The 20,787-nt window shown below is 40.0% G+C and overlaps 1 protein-coding gene across 6 annotated transcripts in view; it reads left to right on the forward strand.

Annotated features, from left to right (window-relative positions):
• LOC106093307 (protein sidekick) overlaps positions 1-20,787 on the forward strand; it is a 490,348-nt gene that overhangs the window by 295,434 nt on the left and 174,127 nt on the right. For all 6 annotated transcript variants that reach the window (XM_059366229.1, XM_059366231.1, XM_059366230.1 and 3 more), the window contains exon 2: positions 3,340-3,441. In XM_059366229.1, the coding sequence (XP_059222212.1) occupies positions 3,340-3,441 (102 nt within the window). The remainder of the gene's footprint in view (positions 1-3,339; positions 3,442-20,787) is intronic.

Genomic DNA, 20,787 nt, shown 5'->3' on the forward strand with positions numbered 1-20,787 from the left:
TCGAAAAAAAAACTAGTAAAAAATGTGTAATTTAAGGTCGGTTAGAGATGTCTCTTTGAAATTTGAAATATTTAGAGCCAAGGTGTTCGTGAGATCATGTGCTACGGGCGCTTCTTGGCAGGCCCCTGAAGTTGGTCACCTCGACATTTCGAAAAATTGTTCGGGCTGCCAATTTTTGTTTTTTGTCCAATTTTCAAAATTTTGACCGATATTGGCTTAGTATTTCACAATTTTCGAAGGCATTAGTGGTACGGTTTTCATTTTTGAGCATGATTTGGATTTGTGACAAAATTTACAACGACTTTACCGCAAACAAAGTCCACATCTGATTATACAGAAGTTAAAAAATTTGAAAAAAGTGTATTTTTAAACTTTTTTGGTCAAAAAATTTATTTTCATTGATTAGTCTTTAGCCCGGACAACCTAGACAGATCGTGTGCAAAATATCAAGGCCCATATTTTGCACACAATCTCGCTAACACCTTGGCTTTAAACATTTCAAATTTCAAAGAGATATCTTTATCCTTTCTCAAATGGTATTGTTTTTACTTGTTTTTTTTTTCGATTTTTTCCCACTGTGCGTCGTTTATTCACACAGATCTCCAGGGTCTAAATGTGGCCTATTTTAAGTTTCCGCGAGGTGTAAAAGCACTCGTTTTAGAGTTTCCCACACATCAGAGACACAATTAGCTGGTATGGGTGGGGGAATACTCTCTACCAATTTTTTGACATCTATCTACACGAAGAAAAAAAGAAGCTGCAAAATGATGTTCTATGAAAACAAAATATTAGATATTAAATTTTGACAAATTTTCTACAGAATGAAATTTTGCAAATTTTCTATAGAACGATTTTTGACTAAATGTTATATCGAAAAAAGGTTGTCAAAATTTTTCATAGAAATATAAGTTCGAGAAAGTTTTCTGTAGCAATAAAATTTTTAAAAAAATTTCATAGAAGCAAAATCTATGGAAGTACAATTTTGAAAAATTCTATTTATATAAACCGGGACCCTCCCCCTTACTTTAATTTTCAGAAATGCCAGATCGCGGAGATGGGTAGTGGGATTTAAGCGAAATTTTGTGTGCCCTCTTATAGTAATCAAAAAACAAAATTTTGGTATCCACAATTCGGGTGGGTGTCTGGAGGGCCGCCCCACCCCCAAAATCCAAAAAATATATACACAGACCAATCACGACAATACGGAAATCAAATGAAAGGTGTTTATGAGTAGAAATCGTATCCGATATTCCCTAAATTGGACATATTTACCGACCATGGCAATATGGGGCTCAAATAAAAGGTATTTGATAGTAGAATAGCAATCTGATATCCACTTTTGGGGCTAAGTGTTTGGGGGACGCCTCATCCCATAAATCCCCCCAAAACCAGAGACAATATGGTATTTGAGAGTAGAGCACGATGCTGATACTTTTTTAGTGCTAAGAGTCTGGAGGGCCACCCCACGCACTAAAACACCTCTAAATTGGAAATACATATTTACCGACCATGGCAATATGGCAAGGTATATCGGAGTAGAGCTCCCAATTGATACCCACATTCGGGACTACGTTTCTGGAGGTTCATACCACTCCCTCAACCCACCAACCACCACCCTGGGGCCCATGAGAATTTCGGGTTTTTAAAAAGTCCTTCAAGAATGGAGTACTTCCAACATGACCCTTAACCCTCGGAGCGAATTCATGGACCAATAAAGATCAAAGGGATTCACATAAAAACATTTATGTTGTTATACTCCAAGCCAAGCGACATGCATGGTATTTTACTAAAAGTGTTTTAATCGTCGAAAATAAATATTCAAAGGATAATTCTGTTCTTTAAATTGTATAATAATGCGCAACGGAGAAGGCCGGGTTTAGCTAGTTTTCTATGGAAATAAACTTTTGAACATTTATTATCTCCTTGCCTAGGTTAGGTTGAAAAGAGGGTGCAGATATTAATCCGCCCCGTGCCACTATGGACATAATCGGCTGTTGTAATCGGCTTGTTGTGCGCTCTGAAAACTATAAATTAACCTCTAATAAGAAAAATGTTCTCCTTGCCTAACTAACCACTGTTTTTGTACCCTACACCATAAGATAGGGGATAAAATAATCTAGTCCTTCCGTTTGTAATACCATGAAATGTTGATTGCGACCACATAAAGTAGTTCGTTTTGACATTCTAAGTCGATCTAACCTTTTCTGTTCGTCTGCCTGCCCGTCTGTGAAAATCACCATAGCGGTCGAACGCCGCTTAATTGCAAATGGGCCATATGGGTTCAAATTTGCATATAGCTCCCTATAAATCGATCTCTCGTTTTGACTTCTTCAGCCCCTAGAAACCACAATTGTTGTGCGATTGATTTTACACATAGCGTTCTGTTACGACCTCCAACTTTCGTGCCAAGCATAGTCCTAATCGGTATATAACCTGATATAGGTCCAATATAAACCGACCTCCCGATGTGGCATATTGAGGTCCTAGAAGTTGCTATTGTTGTTCGATAGAGCTGAAATTTTGCACCTAGTGTTCTGTTACGACCTCCAAATATCGTGCCAAGTATGATCCGAATCGGTTAATGTTTAAAATTTTTGCCTTTTGAGTATCTTAGGCACTCACTATTTAAGTAAGAGTCAGTGCCACCTGACCCCTCACTAAAACTCTTCTAACCTCTAGGCTTTTCATGAAATGGCTTTAAAATTTCAAACGCTTTTGTGTTTTATTGTTTAAATATTTTAAAAATTTATTATGCCCAAATATGGTTACTGAAGGTGATAATAATTGTTTCTATTTGTTGATATAGGACAAATTAAAATAAATTTTGGCAATTATTATTGCGTTTACATGCCTAGCACAGAAAGTTCTGTATTTGATTGTAGTTTATATCATGTTTAATAATATTTATGCCCCAGTAGTATAAATAAATAAATAATATTAAATTGTTATACGGGCACACTCAAAGGCATTAATTTATTTATTTACATGCAAACACTAACTCAGTCACTCGCATACACACATCACACACACACACACACACACATATGTTTGTTGTTGGTTATTACTTTGACAAATTATTTGCAGAACTTTTCATTGTTTATTCAATAACAATAAATAAAATATTTGTATTAAAGAACACACACTCATACTGGTAATATAACCATAATCCTGCACACAAGTAAGTGTATGTATGGGTATGAGTATGTGTGCGCTCCGACTATAGTCGTAGAATTTGTGTGCGAAATGTGTTAATTATAGTTTAACAATTGTTTGTTTGTTTATTTGTTAATAAACTAATTTTATTTGTTTCCCCTCTCTCTCTCTCTGCTCTGATTCCAGATGGCCAACAATTTCAACCGCCTCGTTTCACCACCCAACCATCATCATCCGGATCCATAGTGAGCGAAGGACGAACGAAAATTCTTCAGTGTCATGCCTTAGGTAAGTTTGATATATCCCATCTCCCCTGTACCACTCTTACGAACCCACATAGTTGAAATACACCATGGCTAGAGTTTTTTAAGAGTGCTGTTTTTATGGCCTTAGGTTGGATTTTCTTTGAGGCATTGACTTTTTTTGTTGGGTTGGTATTTTGCTGTTTGGTTTTTATACCCTCCACTATAGGGTAGAGGTATACTAATTTCATCATTCCGTGTGCAACACATTGAAATATTGATCTGAGACCCAACAAAGTATATCGATTTAGTCATGGCCATCCGTCTATCCGTCCGTCAGTCGAATAAACGCTGACTTAAGAAGGAATAAAGCTAGGCGCTTTAAATTTAGCACAAATACTTCCTATTAGTGTAGGTTGATTGGGATTATGGATGGTCATATCGGTCCCAGTTTTGATATAGCTGCCATATAAATCGATCTTGGGTGTTGACTCCTTGAGCCTCTAGAGGGCATAATTCTCATCCGAATTGGCTGAAATTTTGTGTGAAGTGTGTTCTTATAATTGCCAACAACTGTGCTAAGTGTGGTCCAAATAGATTTCCAACCTCATATAGCTGCCATATAAACCGATCTGGGATCTTGATTTTTTGTGCCGTTAGAGAGCGCAGTTCTCATCCGAATTGGCTGGAATTTTGTATGCTAAGTGTGGTTCAAATCGTTTCATAACCTTATAAAGCTGTCATATAAAACGATCTTGGATCTTGACTTTTTCCGCCGCTAGAGGGCGCAATTCTCATCCGCATTGGCTGAAATTTTGTATGAAGTGTTTTCTTAAGGCTGCCAAAAACTGCGCTGAGTGTGGTTCAAATCGTTTCATAACCTTATAAAGCTGTCATATAAAACTATCTCGGATCTTGACTTTTTGAGCCGCTAGAGGGCGCAATTCTCATCCGAATTGGCTGAAATTTTGTATGAAGTGTTTTCCTATGGCTGCCAAAACCTGCACTGAGTGTGGTTCAAATCAATTCATAACCTGATATATCTGTCATATAAAACTATCTCGGATCTTGACTTTTTGAGCCGCTAGAGGGCGCAATTCTAATCCGAATTGGCTGAAATTTTGTATTAAATGTTTTGTTATGGCTTCTCACAACTGCGCCAAGTATGGCTCAAATCGGTTCTTAACTATGTATAACATATATGGCTGCCAACAAATGTGCTAAGTGTGGTTCAAATCGATTCACAACCTGATATAGCTGTCATACAAACCGATCTGGGATCTTGACTTCTTGGACCTTATTGTCCTATTATCCATTTTGGTTCCACTTTTGCATAAGGTGTTCTGCTATGGCTTCCAACAACTGTGCTAAATCGTTTTGAAATCGGTTCATTACCTGATAAAGCTGCCATATAAACCGAAGATCGATCTTGACTCCTTGAGCCTCTAGAAAGCGCAATTCTCATTTAAATTATCTGCAATTTTGTATGAAGTGTTTTCTTAGAACTACCAACAACTGTGCTAAGTGTGGTTCAAATCGATTTATAACCAGATATAGCTGTCATATAAAACGATCTCGGATCTTGACACCTGGAGCCTATAGAGGGCGCACTTCTCATCCAAAGTGGCTGAAATTTTGTACGAAGTGTTTTGTTACGGCTTCCAACAACTTTGCTAAGTGTGGTTCAAATCAATTCATAACCTGATAAAGGTGTTATTTAAAACAATCTCGGATCTTGGATTTGAGCCGCTAGAGGGCGCAATTCTTTTTCGATTTGGCTGAAATTTTGTATGAGATGTTTTGATGTGGCTTCCAACAACTGTGCTAAGTAAGGGTCAAATCGTTTCATAGCTCCCATATAAACCGATATTGGATCTTGACTCTAGAGGGCGCACTTTTCATCCGAATTGCTTCTAACAACCGCTCCAAGTATGGTCCAAATTGGTTCATGACCTGTTATAGCTGCCATATAAACCGATCACGGATCTTGATTCATTGAGCCTCTTGAGCGCGCATCCGATATGAGGTCTTTTGTTATGGTTTCCAACAGCTATGCCAAGTACGGTCCGAATAGGTGTATAGCCTGATATAGCTCCCATATAAACCGATCTCCCGATTTGACTTCTTCAGCCCTTACAAGCCGCAATTTTTATCCGATTTGGTAGAAATTTTGCGTGTCGTATTCTGTAATGACTTCCAAAAACTGTGCCTAGTACGGTCCAAATCGATATATAACCTGATATAACACCCATATAAATCAGTTTCCTGTTCCCTTACAAGCCGCAATTTTTGTTCGATTTGACTGAAATTTTGCATGCAGTGTTCTTTACGACTTCCAACAACTGTGCCAAGTACGGTCCGAATAGGTGTATAGCCTGATATAGCTCCCATATAAACCGATCTCCCGATTTGACTTCTTGAGCCATTACTAGCCGTAACTTTTGTACGATTTGGCTGACATTTTCCATGTGATATATACACCGGTCCGAATAGGTGTATAGCCTGATGTAGCTCCCATATAAACCGATCTCCCGATTTGACTTCTTGAGCCCTTTCAAACCGCAACTTTTGTTGGCTGAAATTTTGCATGTGGTGTTCCGTTATAATTTTCAACAAATGTGCCAAGTGAGGTCCGAATCGGTTTATAGCCTGATATAGCTTCCATATAAACCGATCTCCCGATTTGACTTCTTGAGCCCTTACAAGCCGCAATTTTTGTTCGATTTGGCTGAAATTTTGCATGCAGTGTTCTTTACGACTTCCAACAACTGTGCCAAATACGGTCCAAATCAGTCTATAACCTAATATAGCTCCTCTATAAACTGGTCTCTCGGTTACCCTTGTTCGGTTCCTAGAAGCTTTAATATTTTTCTGGTTTGACAGAAGTATGTAGAATAAAATTATGCCCTTCAACCAAATTTATTTTGTATAAATTTTTAGCAGAATTCATGGTGGTGGGTTTCCAAGATTCGGCCCAGCCGAACTTGGCACGTTCTTATTTTTTTTTATGCTTTTCCTTTATAAAAGTCTTGTTTTTTATGACCCTTGGGAAGAGGCTAAAGGACCAACAACAGCATAAAAGAAGGCTGTTGTTTTTTTTTTTCTCGTTCTTTTTTTGTGTGTTTTTCCTCTGTTGTTCCGTTGATGTTGTTGCCTTTTTTCGATTCCTATTGAGAATGATATAAAGATGACGATACGTACCACAAGGAAGCTGAAAACAATTTCATCTCTTGATAATGATCCGGAAAAATAATAACTTTCTTGTGTTATGATTTCTTGCGAATGGACTTTATGGACTTAAATATGGCTGGTATCATGGTATTTTACTTCATTTCCATGGCAACTCTTGTACATATAAATGAATCTTTGGTTTTTTATGCTCCATTCAGAGGGCAATGAAAAACAACAACAACAACTGTGTCTAGGGTATGTTGTAATGGAGTCGAAGAACTTGTTGTTGGCTTGTTTTGGAAAATCAACATCTGATTTCAAATCTCTTAAAAATTCCCATGCCAATATATAGGGGGAATTTCATGGAAAGTCCTTTGGACTTAACTTTCTGCAAAAGAATGTTGTAAGATTTTCTTTTGAAAGAAGTGTGTACTTAAATTCAGTCCAATTGTGGCAGTAAACCAATAAAAGGATTATTGTAAATAACAAGTAAGGACGAGCTAAAGTGGGTACAAGCCAAACTTATGATACCCTACACAACATTGCTGAACTTTTGATACCCTACACCACATTTCTGAAAGGTCCTAAAAGTGATAATCGTGGATTACATATAAATGGGAGCTATGCCTAAATCTGATAAACGCAACAGTGGTGCAGAGTTTAGTTACGTTCGCCTATGACGCTGAACGTATGGGTTGGAATCCTGGCGAAAACATACAACATTTTTTTAGCCGTGATTATCCTCTCTTAGGCGCACCGGTGGCCGAGTTGGTAGCTTGCTTGGATTATCAGTGCAGGGGTCGTGGGTTCGATTCCCACCAGAAGCCTTGGTCTGTCGCTACTGTGGTATCACAATGTAATTAAAATTGTCTAAGTGAGTCTGTAAAGGACTTCCACTCTTACCTAGGTAGGTAAGGTAAGAGTGGCAGTCGATTTCAGACCCACGTAGACAATTTCAGTCTATTGTGATACCTCAGTAGCGACAGGCTCAGGCTTCTGGTGGCCCTTTTGTAAGGGGATAACCAAGCTAAATTTTTTTTCCTAATACGCCGAGATTTGAACCAGACGGTCGGCGTCATAGGCGAACATGCTAACCTCTCCCCCTTACCCTAATAATCAAAAACGCCAGATCTCGAAGATTGGTGGAGCGAATGCAGAATCTCATTGAAATTAAAAAAAGTAAGTAAAGGCGTGTTAAAGTTCGTCCGGGTCGAATCTTGGTTACCCAACTATATGGATTTCGCTGAAAATGTACCCTAAGTAACTGAGTTTGTCTCTAGAAGTCATATCGGGCTATCGGTACCTAGGGGGCCTATATCACAATATTGAGCGATTCGGATAAAACTTGGCACTGATGTTGTAAGTCATAAAAAATTTCAGCCAAATTAGCTGATTTTTTTTATTTTTGGGCGCCACGGTAGCCTTTTTAGTAGAGTGCTTAGATTACCAGTGCAGGAGTTGTGGGTTCGATTCCCGCCAGAAGCTTTGGTCTGTCGATACTGTGGTATCACAATGCACTTAAAATTGTCTAAGTGAGTCTGTGAAGGATTGTCACTCTTGCCTAACCTAGCTGAAAATTTGGGCTTCTAAGGGCTGAAGAAGTCAAATCCGATGACCGTTTTATATGGGCGCCATATCTGTTTATAGACCGATTCGGGTCATACTAGGCATGTATGTTGGAAGTCATAACTTAATTCTTTTTTCCAGCCAAATCGGATGCAAATTGAGGCTTCTAAGCGCTTAAAGAGTCAAACCCGGGGATCGGTTTATATGGGGGCTATATCTGTTTATAGACCGATTCGAATCATACTTGGCATGGATGTTGGAAGTCATAACTTAAATCTATGTTCCAAGTTTCAGCCAAATCCGATAAAAATTGAGGCTTCTAAGGGCTTAAGAAGTCAAATCCGGGGATCGGTTTATGTGGGGGCTATATCTGTTTATAGTCCGATTTGAAACATAGTTGGCATGGATGTTGAAAGCCATCACACAAGTCTTTGTTCCAAATTTCAACGAAATCAGATAAAAAATTGAGGCTTTTAAGGGCTCAGGACGTCAATTACGGGGATCTGTTAAGTTGGGGGCTATATCTGTTTATATTGTAGTTCAATTCGAGTCATACTTGGCATGGATGTTGAAAGTCATCATACAAGAATTTGCTCAAATTTAACAAATTTCTGCCAAATTAGCTGAAATTTTTTTTTGGGCGCCCCGGTAGCCGAGTTGGTGGCGTGCTTGGATTACCAGTGCAGGAGTCGTGGGTTCGATTCCCGCCAGAAGCTTTGGTCTGTCGCTACTGTGGTATCACAATGGAATTAAAATTGTCTAAGTGAGTCTGTAAAGGACTGCCACTCTTACCTAACCTAGCCGAAAATTTGGGCTTCCAAGGGCCGAAGAAGTCATATCCGGGGATCGGTTTATGTGGGGGTTATATCTGTTTATAGTCCGATTTGAAACATAGTTGTCATGGATGTTGAAAGCCATCACACAAGTCTTTGTTCCCAATTTCAGCAAAATCAGATGAGAATTGAGGTTTCTAAGGGCTCAAGAAGTCAATTCCGAAGATCGATAGGCTTGGATGTTGATAGTCATCACACAGACTTTTTTCCAAATTTCAGCGAAATCGGATGAGAATTGAGGCTTCTAAGGGCCCAAAAAGTAAAAGCCGGGGATCGCTTTATATTGGGTCTATACCTATTTATAGACCGATTCGGATCGTACTTGGTACGGATGTTGGAAGTCATAAAACAAGGTTTTTTTTCCAAAGAATTGAGGTTTCGGAGGGCTCAAGAAGTTAATTCCTGTGCCCAGTTTATATGGGGCCTGTATCTGTTTATAGTCCGATCCGAATCATGCTTGGCATAGATGTTGAAAGTCATCACACAAGACTTTGCTCTTTCTAATTTCAGCCAAATTGGATGAAAATTGAGGCTTCTAAGGGCTCAAGAAGTCAATTCCGGGGATCAGTTCATATGGGGGCTTTATCTGGTTATAGGCCGATTAGAATCATACTTGGCATGGATGTTGAAAGTCATCACACAAGACTTTGTTCCAAATTTCAGTGAAATTGAATGAGAACTGAGGCTTCTACGGGCTCAAGAAGTCAAATCGGGGGATCGGTTTATATGGGGCTATATCCAAATCTGAAGCCATATTGTATCTGTGCAAAATTTTAAATGGCTAGCTTTACCCGTTCGACCGCGTGAATTCGGCAGACGGATGGACGGACGTGGCTAGTTAGACTTAAAATGTCAAGACGATCCAGAATATTTTTTTACTTTATGGGGTCGCAGATCAATATTTCGAGGTATTACAAACGGAATGACTAGATAAGTATACCCCATCCTATGGTGGTGAGTATAAAAATATCTCGAATTGTATTTACTATGGAAATATCGTTAAAAAGAAATTGTAACTTTTCTTCTCAAGGTGTGGAAAATATCTAGAATTCTTTATTATGTGACAAATATCCCTTAGTTATTCTCCTCCTTGTCACTGCTTTGTTTTCTTGCTTCAATATTTTGTGGCATTAACTGTGAAATCCCTTTCGGTAAGACTGTCTTAAGTAAATAGCGTATTTTTTTTTTAATTTCTCTATTACCATCTTATATTTCATTTACAGCCCCTCCCCTATTCCATTTTGTTAAGTACGAAGTCCAATTTTGTCACCAGGGTGTTCTAAACTGAAAATGTCCTAGGGCTTCAATTTCCAAAGACATTTGTAATTAAAAGGAATTTTCAACACAAAGTTTACACTTGAAATACTTTCATTTGCTTTGCCATATTTCATTTAGGCTTTAGAAAACCGACTAAGAAAGAGAAGTCGACAAGGATGGAGAAGTATAACCCTGAGAAGTAAGGACAAGACGCATATACATTACGTAATGCCTGCAAAAAGGGTATTGATTGCACTCTAGAATATTCAAAAAGAGGCAAAAAATAAATGAAAAACAAACTTTGGCCAATAGAAACAAAGGTTATTTGCTTTGAGAAATGTTAGAGTTGTTGAGGCCAAGAGCAGAAATGTAAATGGTATCGATTTTAAATTTATAAGAAATTCCAAAAATAAATAAAACTATAACAAAAAATTATATATGAACAAACTTTTTAAGGCTATGAAGTTCCAGTTGGTGCTCAGTTTTTCATTGCCGATAGATGTAAAAAAAGAATAAAAAAGGTGATAAGTTTGGCCGGGCCGTATCTTGGGAACCCACCCAAAGTTGAAGGGCATAATTTAACGGTGCTTACCAAATTTCTGCCAAACCAGGCGAAAATGAAAGCTTCTAAGAACCGAACAATCGGTTTATATGAGATCAATATCTGGTTAAAGACCGATTCAAACCGTACTTGGTTGAAAGAGTTAGCAGAACAATACGTGCAAAATTCAGCCAAATCAAATAAACCCCGTTCTTAAATTGCATATTTTTTGCTAGCTTTTTTCGATTCTATTCCACTGTGGAACTTTATTCAATCCACTATCCCAAACAGCCAATCCAAGGGATGGTTTATTATCGCCGTCGCCCACTCTGAGTCCATCCGCGACTCAAATCTGGCCAGCCCGTCAGCTCCTTAGTTACACGCCATCCCTTGACAGCACGGAACCCAATGTGACATAAGCCCCCAAACGTCTAAGACGCTCTTCGCGTCCCCGGACAAGCTTCGACATCACGCGACCCGCAGGTCGCCGTCTGACTAACACACCCATCCAGAAGTCTATGTGACTCTCTATTACCTAGGAATTCAACAAAAAACCCCTACCCCGCTTAGACCCATCCGTATAGACCGATGGGCCCAAGAGTGGTATCTATCTGGCAACTCTCACAGGTTGTCATCGAAGATAGATCCGCCCGGCACATAGTCCGTCACGTCGCCAATGTCACGTAGTCTTCCCACACCACCAGCCTTCTACAGAACAAACGAATGCCTCAAATCCAAAGATCTACAAGTCCCTGACTCCCTCAGTCTGAGTGCAATCTTGACCTCCGCTCAAAGATGCAAAGGCTTCATATCAAATATCGTACTCAGCGCTGCTCTCGGAGCACTTCTCCTCGTCGTAAATAACACCACCACAATACCTGAACCTTTTCGATAATACCGCAACGATACACCTTCTCGAGAGCCCAGTGCAATACTGGGTACCGATAGGTAAGAAGAACCACAGCATTGTATATACAGTGGACAGTACTCGACCTAAGTTCCCAACTCCTGCCCATCGCATTGCCACATGAGTAGAGCTCATTCGGCCCCCGACTTTTAACTCAACGTTCCTTCTCTAGTTCAATTTCTGGTCAAGTAAAATGCCTAAGTATTTAGCCTCCGGAGAGAGCGGCAGCTTCACTCTATCAAGGATTGGTCCCATAGCTCCTCCTGAACTCGATATATCTCCTTCTTCTCATGAACAACATGTGCTCAGTTTTGCTGGGGTTTATGCCAAGGCCTTTGGCCCTTGCCCATCTTAAAAACTTCCTCAGCGCGCGCTGAGCCACATAAGGTGAGATAAACACCCCCACCCCTGATCAAAATCTTCCTCACTGAACTCTCAGCCAGTGATGCATTGATGATTCTATCCTTTTCACCAGACATCAATCCAGTTCATCAGAAGAGGGGGTGGACTGGATTGAGAACGACGAATAGACCCCAACCCCACGTTATTAAAAGTACCTTCTATATCCAAATGTTAGCCACAACATTTTGGAGGGCACTATCAACCGTCCGGCCCTTGGACCCCAAAGCCCACCTGGTCGTCTAGTTTGGAACCATCCGTGTAGAAGTCTATATAACTTCTATTGCTAAGAATATTGTAGTTGCAATGAGTTCTAGCAGGAACAGTAGTGGTACGTCAAACACACAAATTTGGTATAAAAATTTGGATTTACATAACCAGGGGGGACGCCCCATCCCAATACCCACCCAAACGGACATTTTAACCGATTGGGACAAAATGGGTATCAAATGAGAGGTATTTACGAGTAGAATACGAACTTGATATAAACATTTGACCCCAAGTGTCGGAAGGGGTCCCCCCACCCCCAAATGGTAATCAATATGGGTATCAAATGAAAGCTAAGGAATACAAATCTAATATACAATTTTAGCCTCAGTTGTTGGGGGCCACTCCATATCCTAAAAACCCCCACCGGGTATATTTACCGATTGCAACAATAGGGGCATTTAATGATGGATATTTGGAAGTAAAGATAACTCTCATGTAATGAATTTGGTACAAGATTTCTTGGGGACCACCCCACACTCTAAAAACCTCCATCGGATATATTTACCGATTGGAACACCAAGGGTATCAAATGATAGATATTTGGAAGTAAAGACAACTCTCATGTAACATATTTGGTCCAAGAGTTTCTTGGGGGCCGCCCCACCCTCAATGTAGGCCATTCGGCACAATATGGGACTTGTAGGAAAGGTGTTTGACAGTAATGAATGGATCAAGCATCTGAGTCATGTCCTGCTCTTTAACAAAACATTTATATGGCGACAATAAGGGACTCAAACAAAAAGTCTTTGAAAATATAGTTCAAATGTGATGTTATATAAACCCAGATACCTGTGGGACCAGCCCCAAATTGTACATGTTGACCGACCGGGACTATATGGTACTCAAATGGTAAAGTACAAATTTAATATCCAAGAATGAAAAAAACCATCAAACGGACATGTTGGCCGTTCGGGACAAAATAAGATTGCAATGAAAGATCTTTGGTAGTAGACGACAAATTTTGCCATCGAATTTGGGTTGACATAGGACGAAATTGTGTATCTTTGAAAATGTTGTAACCATATGTTAACTTTGTGATATGATATTGAATGTAGATAGGATATACACTAAGCAATCAGTTAGTGCGGACCTGGCTAACTAGTTTCACATATACACATAAAATAATGTAAATGACAACGGGCCAGCTGAAAATACTGAAAATATTTTTTTTCCATATTGTCTGAAAGTAACTTTTTGTCGAAATTTTCTGTTAAAATTTTTCAACAAAATTTCTATGATAACCAAATTTTGAAAATGCAAATTTGCCCATGGACATTCCACTAAGGAACTGGGGCAAACTTCTCACATATCACTGAGTGCTGTCCGATTCAAATTTTAAGCTCAATGGTAAGGGGCCGGCTTTTTATAGCCGAGTCCGAACGGCGTACCGCAGTGCAACACCTCTTTGGTGAGAAGTTTTAACCTGGCGGGGGAGGGGATAACCACCGCTGCAATATTTTTTTTTCTGGTGTTCTCGCCAGGATTCCAACCCAGGCGTTCAGCGTCCTAGGCGGACAAGCTAACCTCTGCGCTACGGTTTTCGAAATAATTTAAGTAAAAATAAATTTTGATAAAATTTTCTGTGAAAACCAAATTTTTATACCCTCCACCATAGGATGGGGGGTATACTAATTTCGTCATTCTGTTTGTAGCTACTCGAAATATTCATCTGAGACCCCATAAAGTATATATATTCTTGATCGTCTCGACATTTTATGCCGATCTAGCCATATCCGTCCGTCTGTCTGTGGAAAGCACGCTAACTTCCGAAGGAGTAAAGCTAGCCGCTTGAAATTTTGCACAAATACTTCTTATTAGTGTAGGTCAGTTGGTATTGTAAATGGGCCATATCGGTCCGTGTTTTGATATAGCTGCCATATAAACCGATCTTGGGTCTTGACTTCTTGAGCCTCTAGAGTGCGCAATTCTTATCCGATTGGGATGAAATTTTGCACGACGTGCTTTGATATTATATCCAACAACTGTGATAAGTATGGTTCAAATCGGTCCATAACCTGATATAGCTGCCATATAAACCGATCTTGGGTCTTGACTTCTTGAGCCTCTAGAGTGCGCAATTCTTATCCGATTGGAACGAAATTTTGCATGACGTGTTTTGTTATGATATCCAACAACTGTGCCTAGTATGGTTCAAATCGGTCCATAACCTGATTTAGCTGCCATATACACCGATCATGGGTCTTGACTTCTTGAGCCTCTAGAGTGCGCAATTCTTATCTGATTGGTGTGAAATTTTGCACGACGTGTTTTGTTATGATATCCAATAACTTTGCTAAGTATGGTTAAAATCGGCCGATAACCTGATATAGCTGCCATATAAACCGATCTTGGGTCTTGACTTCTTGAGCCCCTAGGAGGCGCAATTCTTATCTGATTGGTGTGAAATTTTGCACGTAGTATTTTGTTATGATACCCAACAACTGTGCCAAATATGGTTCAAATCGGTTTATAACCTGATATAGCTGTCATATAAACAGATCTGGGGCCTTGACTTCTTGAGGTTCTAGAGGTCGCAATTCCTATCCGATTTGGCTGAAATTTTGCATGACATATTTTATTCTTGCTTTCAACAACTGTGTCAAATAAGGTTCAAATCGGTTCATAACCTGATATAGCTGCCATATAAATCGATCTGGTATCTTGACTTCTTGAGCCTCTAGAGGTCGCAATTATTATCCGATTTGCCTGAAATTTTGTACGACGGATTCTCCCATGACCATCAACATACGTGTTTATTATGGTGTGAATCGGTCTATATCCCAATACAGCTCCCATATAAATCGATCTCTCTATTTTACTTCTTGAGCCCCCAAAAGGGCGCAATTCTTATTCGAATTGACTGACATTTTACACAGGTCTCCAACATATAATTTAATTGTGGTCCAAACCGAACCATATCTTGATATCGCTCTAATAGCAGAGCAAATCTTTTGTTATATCCTTTTTTGCCTACGAAGAGATGCTGGGAAGAGAACTCGACAAATGCGATCCATGGTGGAGGGTAGATAAGAGTCGGCCCGGCCATACTTAGCACGCTTTTACTTGTTTAAATAAATTTTAGTGAAAATGAAATTTTAAATTTCAAGGAAATTTTCTATAGAAATGTAAATTCTGCAAGATTTTTCCTGAATATTTTTTTTTTATATTTAAAGGTTTTCTTCCATCTATAGGAATGTTGTGAATGTACCCATTCGTTCTTGTTCAGTTAGCGTGTAAAGTAAGCCTTTTGCCATTAAGGAGATATTTTAAGAGAAGTTTTTTTCCCCATTTCCATTGTTTGACTACTTTTCTCCTAGCAGTCAACATTTTTCTTTCTCTTTCATTACATTTGTGCAATGCAATTTATCATTGTTTCCATTTCTATTTGCACCGTTTTTTTTTTTCTTCCTCAAAACAATAACAGCATTTAAAAGCTTTCTTATATTGTTGCAATCAATGGGGAAAAATGTTTTTTTTTTCTGCTCCACCACAAATGTAAACAATGGCACCAACACAAGCAACATCAGCAGCCATTGGGAGAAGCAGAAGTAAAAGCGGTAGAACATCGCTATTCCATTGACATATTTTTTGCCTTCATCAACTGCAGTTATAATTGTGTTCCCATTTCTATTTTCTAATAACTTTAATACGAGAAATACTTTATAAACTATTTTCCTTGCGAACAACTCGTTCGGTCTGTAAGGAAATGTGGCTTATGTTATGTGCCGCCATATGATTATAATTGATGCACCGACTTTCATTGTTTGAATTTGTGCTAGCGTTCTGTCGCACATTCAAACACACTCTTAATATAGTGTGTATAGTATGTACATATTTAATTAGTTAATGGAATTCTACAATAATGGTGTTAATGTTAATTTAGTTTGATTTAATGCAGACTTAATTACAATTTAGTCCAAAGCACAAAGAGCAGCAATGTGCACTCTTTCCAATTGCATAATGTTGTTGAGTTGAGTTGATATTGTCAATGGTAGGTAGCAGCAGTGGAAGAAGAGATCTAAGTATGAATTTAGGTCGTATGTTGTTTGGAATATTGTTGGGATAATGAAAACATAGTTCTGCACTTATTCTTAGTATAAAGGTATTGTTAATGTTAATTAAGAAAAAAAAACACAATGAAACATGGGCTATTTCTGAGAACTAAAATAATCATGAACACTTTTTGGAAATGAAAAAATATGGTAAAAATAATTTTACAAAATTTTGTATAAAAAATAATTTTGTTTTTAAAATAAACTGTGACAAAATAAAATTTTGGAAAAAATTAAAAAAAAAAAATAATGCTGACAAAATTTTCTGTAGAACCTAAACTTTGAATAATTGTGCCATTAAAATTAAATTTTAAGAAATATTCCGTAAAAATCAAAATTTCACAATTTTCATACACGAATGTAGTGTTGAACGCAGATGCCTGCCATCGCGGCTCAAACCTGCGAGGCCCAAGGGCCAAAGGTGAATACAATGCGTCTACCAACGCCCTCACATGTGGGCATCCACGTATTTGGACGTGTTCCCCTCCTTGGTTAGGAGCGGAGCACTGCCTAAAACTCATTCCGATCTATGGGTCAAGGCACTCGATTGAAAACGCTACTCCACGCCGAGCTTATACTCTACCCGTGATTTGGGTACAAACCACAGCCACCACGCTGCTCCCCACTAGGGCCTTAAAATTGCCAGGCTGGAATCTCTGGAAGTCTCCGGTTCGACTTCGTAGTCTAAAAAGTCTACTACCAGTTGAACTGCAAACAGTTCCGGACTGGTCACTTGGAAGAAAGGAATCGCCCTAAACCAACCTAAAGCCAGAAAACGAAAGTATGCACCAAACCATCATACATCAGGATGTTATGCACAAACAGGACACGGCAGCCCTCACTAACTACACCACACATATCCGCTCCAACATGGAACTCACAATCAACGAGGCCACCCTCACGGATGACCGAAAACAATCACAAAAGCTGCGGAAAACAACGATGGGCAAACGTCGCCGCGGTAGGTGCCAGGCCATGTCATGCGCAGCACCAAATCACTCGGTCGCGCCAGTACAGCAACACCTCATTATGGATAACTAGCGTGTATTAATGCCTCCACTAAGTCTTGTACGTCTCCTAAAAAAAACTTCCCGGGAAAAGGTTACCAGCATTGCAACATTTGTCTAGTCTTCAAGGGCCTCTACTGAAATCCCACACCGTATCGCTAATCCCCATTGCGCCAAAATCTCTAATGTCTGCATAGTAAGGGCATTCCGTCAGTACATGCATCCAGACCTCAGGTCTCCCACAGTCGCACAGATCAGACGCGGACAAGTTCCTCTGATGCAACAATGCATTAAAAGAACCATGTCCTGTCGGAATGAAGCCCAGACTTAGGTCGAAACCAAAGTCCGGGCGGTCTCGTGCGAAATCGCGTCGCGACTAAATTCGTAAGTCACCCGACCGTTATCACTGTTCGTCCATCTATTTTTTCACCTATCAACAAGACGCTCCAAAAGGAGTGCCTTGAGCCGCCTAACATACCCATCTGCAAGCTCAGAAGCAGTGAGCCAATCCTCACGCACTAATGGAATTCCCCTTGTACTCACGAGTAAATCAAGCGGAGCGCCCCAAGCAATACCTGTAGTGCATCTGTCAAAACAGACCTACACACAGGTATGCAATCCAGCATTGCCACCCTCTGACAAGAGAGGATCTTCTTTCGTTCAAAGACTCGCAGCAATTTCGTGCTATACAGGCGCTACATAAGTTGCGCAAGCAACAACTAGACCACCATATCCCACCACTCAGAACACGCTTAACCATTCCGGCTACTTCAGTCATCTTTTCCTTAATTCGATCCAAATGGACCAGGAAACCCATCCTCTTTGAAACAGTCACTCCCAGATATTTTACAAGCGCTACGTTCCTGATGCTATCTCCACCAGATCGAATCGTGGGTGGACGATTCCGCGACAAGATGCCCTTGAGCAACATTGTCACGGCCATGTCATGTCATGCCCATGGCAAGCTCACCACGAGTTTCCAGAACAAGTCTGGAATCTCCTTCAACCAGAATGAGCAGGTCATCCGCATATGCACTGATTTTGAAGGACTCAGCGAGTCGTCCCAGCAGGGGATCCATCAAAAGGTTGCATATATATGGAGCACAGATAGACCCCTGAGGACAGTTACGCTGAATATCCTTCCAAATCATATCGCTAGCAGCAACCACGCAAGCTCTTCTATCACAGAAGTAACTACGCCAGAGAAAAAGTTCGTCTAATCTCGTGATACACAACGCCATGAAAGGCAATCCAACGCGCCTTTGAAATCGACAAATATGCCAGGACATATTTGGCGGTCGACTCTCTCACACAGTTCTGCACATGGATCCAGGCATCCACAGTGCTCTTTTCCTCCCGAAAGCCGAACTGGTACGGAGAAGTATCCTCCTCGTAGCCCTACCTAAATCTTGGCACCATTTTTCTCTCCAATTCTTTTGCAAGCACGGGGAGGAGACTGATGCCCCGATACAATCTTGGATTGCTCCTCAATCGTTCGAGCGATTTCAGAAGGACTTCGACTCGAGCACATTTCCACGTACGAGGGAAATAGCCTACTTCGATACATCGTGTGAGCATCAACTCAACATGGTCAGGTATAGCCTTCCAAATACTTTTACACATCTGTCCAATCGAATATTGTCCGGCTGCAGACCGTGGGGTTCTCTCTTTCCATAACAAATGCAAATCATAAAACCCACAGGTAAACATGTCCGCCTATGACGCTGAACGCCAGGACGAGAATCATCAGATCATTTTTCAGCGGTGATTATCCCCTCCTAATGGTGGCGACATTTTTGAGGTACTGTACTATTTGGTATGGCAGCCATGTAAAAACTTCTCCACAAAGAAGTGTCGGTATGGAAGCTATAGGGCGGATTTTTTTCGATTTGGCTGATATTTTGCACAATGTCATCTACTATGCTCTAACGACCAAACCAAGTATGGTTCGAATCAGTCCATGTTGTTGTTGTTGTCGTAACCACATTTTCATGTGGAGGTGGCGATCTTCGTAAAGCTCCTGTATGTGAGCAAACTCGTTCCGGTCCAAAGGACCGATCGCCGCGGAAACAGAGTAGCCATTGGTTATTTAAAGGCGCCAAAACTGACTTTGCCATATCGAGCATCGTAGGCACTCAGTATTTGTGCCGGTGCCACCCCACCTCTCACTGAGACTCTCCGCTCGATATCGCAGATTGTGCGCGACTGCAGTTACAGCTACTCCGGATGGAGCATTCCACCATCCGCAACTTGTGGATGGTGGAGCCGGTAGAGCCCGGTAGCTCGCAGCTAAGCTTCTTGTGACAGCAATGAACACCACACACATCTGACCTCAATGTTCAAGATTGTGTGGTGCTCACAGCTATCCCGTGCCGTGTTGAATCGGCCAGTAACCTGGTATAGCTCCAATAGCATGGTAATTTTTATCAATGATCCCTTGGGGAGGCTATAGAAGATTCGGCTCGGACGAACTTAGCACGCTTTTATTGGTTTTATTTCCAAATTTGTGACGTTCGTTTCGTTTCTATGGGCGCCGAGGTAGATAAAATTGCCGACTTTCTCAAAGTATTTTTTACAACTTTCTCGATATTCCCAAATTTACAAGACGTTCCGAGCGTTGATACCATCCACTTTTCTTACAGGGTGTTTCAAATTGATGGTATTGTTTTGAACCTACTGAACGATTTTCAACTGTTTTACTGCAGTTATTTCGTATACTCTTCTACAAAAGGATTTTTGAAATATCACCCTATTTGAAACCCAGTTCATGGATTTGCAGATATCCTATTTTTACTGAGGAATGTATTTCAGTTAGTCTAATTAATGAGCATACATTTTGCAGAGGTATTATTCACAGACTTATCTTGAAATAAGCCTTTGAACATTTCGAGCTTTGGCAAGCGGCTTTGTAATAAAGGGTGATTTTTTAGCTATTATCTTTATCTTTCGAGTTTTGTTTAACTGTCAAACATCTTTAGTTTGGTCTATAATTTAACCATGAATCGTCTTCCAAACGAACAGCTATTGCAAATTATTAAATTTTATTATCAAAATGCGTGCTCTGTTAAGAAAGTTCATCGCGCACTGCTTCTATTTTACAAAGAAGCTCATTTTTGACCCAATGTGTACGCAAATAAGCAGAATTGTCGCTTTTGGAGTGAAGATCAGCCAGAAGCATTGCAAGAGCTACCAATGCATTCCGAAAAAGTCACAGTTTGTTGCGGTTTATGGGCTGGTGGCATCATTGGACCGTACTTCTTCAAAGATGATGCAAATCGTAAGATTTTAAATAACATCTTATGTAACGCCATCATTTGAAGGGCATAACCACCAGTCATTCCACCGCTATAAACTTTTTCTGATGTTCTCGCCAATATTCAAATCCAGGC

Source organism: Stomoxys calcitrans, chromosome 4, assembly GCF_963082655.1.
Source record: "Stomoxys calcitrans chromosome 4, idStoCalc2.1, whole genome shotgun sequence".
NCBI classification, from domain to species: Eukaryota; Metazoa; Arthropoda; class Insecta; order Diptera; family Muscidae; genus Stomoxys; species Stomoxys calcitrans.